The 9649-nt window shown below is 38.9% G+C and overlaps 1 protein-coding gene across 13 annotated transcripts in view; it reads left to right on the plus strand.

Moving 5' to 3' along the window:
• The window catches only part of LOC108921271 (elastin-like), a 39777-nt gene extending 30128 nt beyond the window's left edge, over window positions 1-9649 (plus strand). For 10 of the 13 annotated variants that reach the window (XM_029251089.1, XM_029251091.1, XM_029251092.1 and 7 more), the window contains 13 exons: window positions 53-163; window positions 549-602; window positions 2446-2466; window positions 3054-3071; window positions 4421-4450; window positions 4719-4835; window positions 5265-5357; window positions 5436-5534; window positions 5719-5772; window positions 6827-6853; window positions 8300-8338; window positions 8776-8818; window positions 9300-9649. In XM_029251089.1, coding sequence (XP_029106922.1) covers window positions 53-163; window positions 549-602; window positions 2446-2466; window positions 3054-3071; window positions 4421-4450; window positions 4719-4835; window positions 5265-5357; window positions 5436-5534; window positions 5719-5772; window positions 6827-6853; window positions 8300-8338; window positions 8776-8818; window positions 9300-9339 — 746 coding nt within the window. In that variant the 3' untranslated portion in view covers window positions 9340-9649. Of the gene's footprint in view, window positions 1-52; window positions 164-548; window positions 1272-2445; window positions 2467-3053; window positions 3072-4420; window positions 4451-4718; window positions 4836-5264; window positions 5358-5435; window positions 5535-5718; window positions 5773-6826; window positions 6854-8299; window positions 8339-8775; window positions 8819-9299 lie in introns of those variants that run through there. The other 3 variants (XM_029251085.1, XM_029251086.1, XM_029251090.1) reach the window with 3 other exon arrangements.

Genomic DNA, 9649 nt, shown 5'->3' on the forward strand with positions numbered 1-9649 from the left:
GTTATAATAAGTCAATGATATTGTAATAATATCAATGTTCCTTATCATGTAGTTGTGCCGGGGACAGTGGAAGGAGCAGGGCAAGTCAGAATGCCTGGTGGCATCCCGGAAGGAGTGGGAAGGGGAGTTCCAGGAGTACAGATTGTCCCAACTGGGAAGCCAGGTATGTACTCAGGCTGCAGGAGTGTGTGATTCACAGTGTTCTCTAGACACAACACTGTGTTCCTTTGTGTTATGTCGAATACAGGCGCTCTGCTTGAATTCAGATTCAATCAGGATAGACAGCACATTTGAACATAGCCTGGTTCTGACTTAAGGTTAATAACTGAAAGCAGTTGTTGCAGTTGAAGTGTATAGTAGCTGACATGACACAAAATACACGTACTGTCTACCACCTTGTGAAAAATGACAGGTTTGGAAGTTCTGTGGTTGGCTGTCCTGAGTTTGGACTGCATTACTTAAGTACCAGTTTGAAATAACACGTTGCTGCTGATGCTCGTTCAGCTATTTTAAAATATTTTGTTCTGTTACTTTTTTGTGTTTTGCAGAAATGGGACCAACACTGGCACCTGGAAGCGCTCAGATGCCAGATCTGCATTTAAGTAAGGATAAGCAAGCACAGATACACTGAATTAGCATTTTTAATCAACAGGCATCAGCTGACATCCTGACACTACAACGCTCTAAAGTTTAGGTTTAATTTTCAATCACCATGTATCTGCAGCAGCCACTTCTTACACGTTTGCAGAAGACTTGATCGTATTTGATGCACATATTGGATTGGAATCTGAGAAGTACCGACCATATGAAGCTGCTTTATCTTTATTGCACTTTTCTACCACCTAATTTCCATTCACTAAAGTTATCAGCTTCAGATTACTTAGAACATTATAGATGTGCATTCTCAGTGTTCTGCTGCTGGTCTGCAGTCTAAATAGATGGTGAAAGGTGTGTGTTCCTAAGACTTCTGCTAATTGCAAAGATTGAAATCCTTCCTACAATAAATAAATATTTTAAAATATTAAACAGATGCATTGAATATATTCTTAACACAGAAAATAGTGCACTAATTTATGCATGTATGACTTTTATATAATTTTGTAGAATTTTTATCACAGTGCAGGCTTCCCTTGTATAACCAGCCCTCCTATTTGGATTTACAAGTAAATATAATTGAAAAACTAAAATTTGCTTAATGTGTTGTCCTCTAACAATTACAAGAATTTTTTTGCAAAACAAAAATTTTAATACAGACACACACACACACACGCACACACACACACACGCACGCACATTGTCTGAAGCCGCTTGACCCAAGCAGTGTCGGGGCGAGCCGGAGCCTAACCCGGCAACACAGGGCGCAAGGCTGGAGGGGGAGGGGACACACCCAGGACGGGACTCCAGTCTGTCGCAAGGCACCTCAAGCGGGACTTGAACCCCAGACCCACCAGAGAGCAGGACCTGGCCAAACTTTCTGCACCACCGCACCCCCTCGCTCAATACTCATAGATAGATAGAAAATGTATGTGCCTTACCTTTTGAATCCATTTCAGCCAAGAGTAAGCCTTTGTCTTGTATTTTTGTCAGGACTGACATCTAGCACAGCCCCATCACCTAGTAAAGTTTATCTGTTTTATATTGCATGCCCCATGCACTATAATACCATTGCTGCAGTTAACATTTTGCATTCAGAAGTGCTTGTGGATTCTTTGCCCTGCTTTCTGGCTAGCCCTGAGGAGTTGTTGGATTTACCAAGCACCTCTTGCCACTGCTCTCATATTGACTTGGTGTGGATATTGCCTGAGCCATGCTTGCTTTCCCGTTCCCTCACACCCCCTTCCTTACCTGACTTTTTTTGTCTCATCTGAAAATACTAGAGAACTCAAGGGATGGACATGTAGGTTTGAAGGCAGAGCCTGAGACACCTCCTCAGCCATACATTTACTCAACACTTTTCTTCAAAGCAACTTACAGTGTTAAGGTTACAATTAGGTACCTATTTATACAGCTGGGTAATTCACACACACACTGGCTGAAGTTGCTTGTCCCAAGTGGGGTAGTGGCAAGCTGGAACCTAATGCAGCAACACAGGGCACAAGGCTGGAGGGGAAGGGAACACACCCAGGACAGGACACCAGTCTGTTGCAAGGCACCCCAAGCAGGACTCAAACCCCAGACCCGCCAGAGAGCAGGACCCGGCCAAGCCCGCTCCCGGGTATTTCTACTGGAGTAATTTAGAGAAAGTACCTTGCTCAAGGGTACGACAGGCAGAGGTGGGATCAAACCTGCAACTTCTGGATCCAAAGGTAGTAGCTCTAACCGTTACACTACCAGCTGTCCCCTACCAGCACACCTCTAAGGAAATGCACTACATAAGTAAAAGTTTCTATATCACCCACAGAGTGTAGAATTTACAAAGGACAAATTTTCCTTCTCTTCTCACAGGTGCAACAGGAGCAGGGCCAGGTGAGCATCACACTCTCACATCCACTGCAGTACTCCACAAGCTCACAGTCTGAATTAGAGACTTAGGAGCTACCATAATATATGTAATTTTTACTGCACTGTATGTTACATTCACATCTAAATTTGTATAGCTGCAATAACACACACACACACACACACACACACACACACACACACACACACACACACTATCTGAACCGCTTGTCCCAGACGGGGTCACGGGGAACCAGAGCCTACCCGGCAACTCAGGGCGTAAGGCCAGAGGGGGAGGGGACACACACCCAGGACGGGACACCAGTCCGCCGCAAGGCACCCCAAGCAGGACTCGAACCCCAGACCCACCAGAGAGCAGGACCCGGTCCAACCCACTGCCCCACTGCACCCCCTTAGCTGCAGTAACATGTATATGTATATGTATGTAAACAGATAGAGAGAGAGGATAAGCTTAAAATACTGTAAGTAAATCCTTACAGCTCGTTAGAAAAGTTCAGAAATAGGAATTTTAGTAATTTAATTTAACCTGTGCAGGTTTTGTTTGTTACATCACTGTAATTCAAGTTTGTCTTTAATCTTGTGGCCTCATATAGGACTGCTGCGACCTGATGGTAAGTTTGAAGTGACTGATGATTACATGAAAATCTCAGTCCAAATCCATGAGAGTAAGGTTCTTTAGTACTGTTGAACAACATAATTTTTACCATTGGGGTGATTACACAGTTTTCATGTAAATGTTATTAACACCAATTACTCTTTACAGTGGGTGCTGGAGTTGTATGGCCTCGTGGTAAAAAAAACGTTTATTGTTCCATTTTTTACTCTTTTGATGTTATATAATAATTAATTGCAGGTAGTAAAATTATAGATCATCATAATCATTTATTACTAATTTCTTCATAAATCCAACAGTCACAGTCAAATCTTAATAATACAGGCATCTATTGAGTTTTTCATGGGCTAGGTTCTATAAAACACTGAAGATAAAGCTATAATACATCAAATATTTTCTGGAAAAATTTATTTATTTCTTTATTCCAATTTACTCAATTTTATGCAAGCCTACAGTGGTCCAGAGCCTTAAAACAGAGGGCATGAGGTAGTGAATAATGTAGACAGGACACCAGTCTGTCACATGGCTTTAATTTTGACAGCTTTTATTAACTTGTAATGTACAAGATTTGTCAGTAATTAAGTTAAATTTTAATACTTTATCTCCAGAAATTGCTATTTAATTAAGGCAAATTAAAACCATACACCTGTGCAGCGAAATCTTATTGGTCGCCAAACTCACCAATAGGACTTAATCTAGTCCTTGATTCCTGCAGTGTTTGGCTCTGCTGTACTGCCATCTACCGACGAAATGGTGAGGTGCAGGCGACGTTCGCTCCGCAATATTATTTGAAGATAAAGTGATGTAAATGCATTGAAAAATAAATGAACGGGAAATGTTCCAGTCTTTGAAAATTCGTAATTCTAACGTTCGTTACACACCAAACTGGTGTATTGTTAATTCTGCAATTCAGCCAAACTACGTTATATTTTTACCATTTGTCACTATTACTTTTACTAAATACACACACACAAATAGTATTATATTTAATTTAACACATATACTGATCACTTTTATGTCCTTTTGTTGGTTTCACATTGACAGCAAGCCTTGTTCACCATTACATTTTCTGTTTATCGTTGTGGAGTTACGTACACTACTGTTTATTTCACATCCAAATTATTGATTTCATTCATGAACGAATACTCTCTATTCATTGTTAAATGTCATGGATGACACAGTCAGTTCAGGTGTTAAATTGAGAAGATCATGCTGAATATTCAAGTTTAAAAGTCATGCAATTCTGGATGTAATCCCCTTGTGTAATCCTGAGATTACAATAAAAGACTTTTCAGATCTCTACTGTGGTTGTGGACAGGTGTTTCAGTCTTTCTCTGTCTTTGACAGGTGGAGTAGGTGGACCAGCACCTTCTGGAGGTAAGGAAACACACACCTAAACATGTGTGACAATCTCTTCTTACTGTTTAGGTCCACTCTGAAACAGTTTCATCTGGATACAATGTCACTTAAATTTAAAAAAAAAAAAAAAGAAAAAAAAAAAGATGGTCTGCATCCAAAGAGATAAACTGTTTCGATTACAATAGTCTTGAGTATATTAAATAATAATCCCTATGAAAGGTAATTAATTTGTTATTTACTTAAAAATTTAAGAGTTCTCATAATCACAGCAATTCAACTTGAACAGGTAGTGGGACTGGTGTCAGTCCCACTGACAGGGCTGGCTCTGGTGTCGGTCTTGGAGGTGATATTAGTGTTGGCGTTGATGAAGGTAAACCCCTGAAACCTACAGGAGCAGGAACAGGTAAGACTGTATCCTCCGTTTTGCTAATACAATCCTTATAATGCCAATATTTTAACAAGGTTCAGAAATTGTTTAATACTGATTTGCAGTGCTGTCTGTTAAGGCAATAAACTACGTTTTGCATTGGAATATATAAACATGTGAAAAATACATAATTTATTACAAATTGTCATTTTGCAAAGTAAAATGAGCAAATAGTAAAATCAGGTGTGTACCTGCAGCATTGTGTACTCGCATTACACAGGAAACACCTTGTAAAATCTTTGGAATATTTAAAGACTTTATATATAAATCACAGCAGGCTGAAGGTTAATTGTGTTTCAACAAATTTTAAAAGGAGTACTTCAGTTATATTTGCTCTTTTCCCACTTTGACAGAATTAGGGGAGTGTAACTTCTGTGTATTATTCATGCCCATTTTATGATGCAGCTGGATCTGTAACCAGTACTGCAGGAAGTGTTGGACTTGGCGCAGGAGTTAGCAGCGGATTTCTTCCCAGTGCCAAGCCTTTGAAATCACCAGGTACAAAAACAGAAACAAGAATTAATTTCTGGTTTCCTATCCAAATATGTGTTGATGTCAAAAATGTTCCTTTCCCAGCTGCTGGAGGAGTCACTGGAGTTGAAGGAATTGGTGGAGTTGGGGGAGTTGGAGGCACTGGACACTCACCTGGAGTGAGAGGCCTGCTGTCCGGTGGAGGTATCCCATCACTATCCTGCCATTTCTTAGCATTTCTTCCCATTCATTTCTCCGTATGTACAGTATGTGTTTCTAAATGTTTAGTAACTTCTACAACACATGTAGTATTTTCCTGCCATTTTCTTATAATTAAAACTGAAAATCAAACCCCCTCTTCTATGTGAATTTTTGGTTATTTTTTCAGGTTTGCTCTACCCAACAGGTGTGGAACTTGGACCAGGAGAATCAGGCAAATCAGGTGCAGGAATAAATCTTCACACCTGTCATTACTTATGCCTCTACACAACAAAGATTTCAGCGGAAGTGTACCTGCTTCACTGATCATTTCTGCTATCATATTTATTTACAATGACAGAATCTTACGAAACAGAACAAAACTCAGTGCAGCAAACCAAAGAATGATCTGGATATTATCAAATTTCTTCATAGAGTTACGCGAGTTATTTGACTACAGATTTCGCCTCTCAGGAAAAACAAGCCTCTGTTTTCAAAGACAGCTGGTAATCCAGCTGTTCTCTGACCTATATTCAGCCTCCAAAAATACTGTAAACATACAGCCTGTAATGCTGGAAATTTGGTTGGCTGGTTCAGCCTCTGCCTCATTTCTAATATCATACGAGTCATATTTATGACTGGGTGACAGCAACATCAACAATTACAAATAAACGCCAATGTGCTTTATTGTCCACAAGTGTGACAATAAATACACATTATTTGTAAATTCACAAGTAGTATAAAATACAGTATACCTATATGCAACAATGTACCACTTTCATTGTGCAAACTTTGAAATTTGTCTTTTCTTGTTTTAATCTGTTGTTTTTACAATATATAACCTGAAGTGAATAGTTTCATGACTTATGCTGTTATAACCAACCCTACCCAGATATAAGTCCCATTCTTCTAATTTTTCAAAGTCTTGACCAATAGTTAGGACATGTATGCATGTCCCATGTTGTAATATTCAGTTATGGCTTGTTGGGATTTTTTTAGACAACGCATTCCGGGTTATTTTTGGTTTCCCTGGAAAAAAACAAGCAGGTGACAGTGAGAAACAGAGCAAGAGACACTATGCATGTGTGTATATTTCTGCATATACAGTAGTTCAAATACGGCACATCTAAACAAGCACTGCTTTTATATCAAAAAGACAACTAATTCTGCAATGTAATTTGACTTCATGGTTGAACACCCAAAATTCACCTTTGTTGTTTTACATCAGATACCGTCTCCTGGCTTTTGTATCTTTCTGAGTACCTGCTATTAATGAAGCCTTTTGTTTTTCTCTGTAGGATATGGAACTCTTGCAGAAAAACAAGGTAATATTGTGTAATATTTAGGGCAAAAAGATTGTGAGTAACCTTAACCAATCTCTTCAGTCTGACTTCTGTCAAGAAAGTTAGGTTAAACATAAGTAACATTTGTGTTGTCGTTAGAAGAAAACAAGTATAACCATATGTTTAGGTTAAAGTGTAACAAACATCAGGAAATCACATTTACATTTATTCACTTAGCAAACGCTTTTGTCCAAAGCGACTTACAACAGATACTATGTAGTGTTACTAGCCCACACCTTATTCACCAAGGTGACTACATTACTTGCAAGGGGTTACTCATTCATGTATCAGTGAAACACACTCACACACATTATGGGGGAACCTGAACAGCATGTCTTTGGACTGTGGGAGGAAACCAGAGCACCCAGAGAAAACCCACAAACTCCACACAGACTGAGCGGGGATCAAACCCACATTCTCTCACACCACCCAGGTGCTGTGAGACAGCAGCGCTACTCACTGTACCACCGTGCCTCACGTTTTGCATTTGAGATGGTTTCCTATATCCCTGCATGTGTGCAAAGATCTCCTGTATCACTTTTTAAGCTCTATCTACTACACTTAATGCACAGGGAGTTTCCAGCAGTAGCTGCAACAATACTGTATGCATGGCTGGTTGAAATGATGCACCTTTCAGCAAACAGTAAACACGTTTTTTTGTTTGTTTCAAAGCATAAAAGATGCACCTCCACTTGGGGTTCATAATTCCCAGGGTGCCATATCTTCCAGTCTTCTCAAGAATTGCATCCTTATTTTTTACAATTGCTGTAATGTGTCTTCCAAAGTCACTGGCACTTTAATTAGTATTCAGAGATGAATAACTTCCATTTTTAGTAAGCTTTAGTGAGGGAATTCCATTATATGTGTCCATTTTTCGGGGAAATGTAATCCACAATGTGGGATTTTAGATGGATTATAGACTGTGATTAAGCAGTGAATGTGCCTCTGTGCAGATGCATCCAGCCTCACTAATAATCTGTGCTTCTTCCGGGGTTTTGAGATTATGGGAAATATGGGCTTCTGGATTCTGTTCCCTCAATGTTCAGATCAAAATTGTTGCAGCTACTGCTGGAAACACTGTTTTCTGACATTTAGCACAGTAGATGGAGCTCAAAAAGTGACTTGCTGAGGTTATACTCACAAGAAGTACACATCACCCTGAGCCTCAGCAATGAAATGTGTTTGGCTAAAAATCAGTATCACAAAGTTTTGCTTTAAATGTAACAACCAGCATGAATTAATGGGATACCTCATCCTACTGAAAAAAATGGTGATTGGCATGAGACTAAAGGTATCTATGATAAGAAAATGTCTTTGCTGGATTTTTGACCATCAATTTATTATTTGGTTGGAGCTGCACATTGTAAAAATTGAAAATCCAGATCTGACTTTTGCTTGTTCTCTTGTACTTGGTCTTGTTCAAATTAGCCAAATATGCTGCTTTCCATGGATTCCTGAGCTACAGAGGTGAGGCACTGTTGGTACAGTTATTTTGAGCAAATAATTTCATAATCTTGTGACATGCATTCTTGTGTATATACTATTCCAATGTGATTGACAGTTAACTGTATTGGCTGAACTTCATGTGACAACTAAAAGTTATTTAGTCTAAGGATCCATAGTTATTTTAATAGTTTGACTTTTAGTATAACTAACATCACAACAGTTTTATCTGTCAATTACAAATGTATTTATAGGCTTCTTGAAATTGTAATGTCCTTTTTGTACTGTGATACCTTAAGCACATTTCATTCTTTCACCAACTCACACTCTGTCTGCTTGTTTGACGATGCTTATTTTCTCTTCACAGAGATGGACTCTGTCACACACGTAAATCATTGTGGATAAGAATATCTGCAAAGTAAATTAATAATGAATAATAAAGCTGAGTGTTTTTGTTCTAGGAGGTGCTGGATGTCAAGGGAAATACTGCAGGAAGAGAAGAAAGTGAGGGACCTTGAGAATATCATCACCTTAGTTTAACACTATGGCGCTCCTGCATAACCTAGAATGTTCATGTTAACTGTTTTAACAATTTATTTTTCAGTAGGCCTACTGTACTTGCAATTAAATGTACAAAACCAGTGTAGCATTTGGCAGTCTTTAATAATACAAAAAGTGGCTAAGCAAAATGCAAGGATGTGAGTTACATGTTCTCAGTAAAGTAAATAACATGAGTGCTGGGCTATTGTACCATTTTAAGATTGTGTGATCTCTTTGATGCATTTGTTTAAATTAATTGGCTTTTTTTTTTTCCAAAACACAACACATCAACTTCCCAGTTGGGCCTTTCAGGTTAGAAAGGCCAGATATTAAAGGCATGAAACAAAACGGAGAGACAAGAGGGCCACTGTGTTCTTTCCGCTCAGAGTTATGATGAGGATGTTCTTATGATGCTTCTTTTCTTCGTGTTTTACTCCAAAGCCAGATCGAGATCCGTTGGCCCAGCAGGTCCAAATCTGGCCTGATCCAAGCCTGTCCGAATGCTGAGAGCTGAAAAACTTTGTCCCAGACCCCTTTTGGTTACGAACACAGAGTCATTAATTGTGGCTGCTGTTTTGAACTGTGAATAAATAGCATTGTAGGTAGTCAAACTTATTTGTACACTGCTTTTCAGGTTTAAATTTGTTGCACCAACTTCATGTATTGTTCAATTTGTGAAGTGTATACGATTTTTTTTCCATTCATGAATATATGCCCTTGAAACATTCTTGTAAAACTAAGTGTTTGTTGTTGTGATTTTATCTTTTTGGCTTTATTAAAGAAGTAACACTGAAA

Source organism: Scleropages formosus, chromosome 4, assembly GCF_900964775.1.
Source record: "Scleropages formosus chromosome 4, fSclFor1.1, whole genome shotgun sequence".
In the NCBI taxonomy this organism is placed as follows: Eukaryota; Metazoa; Chordata; class Actinopteri; order Osteoglossiformes; family Osteoglossidae; genus Scleropages; species Scleropages formosus.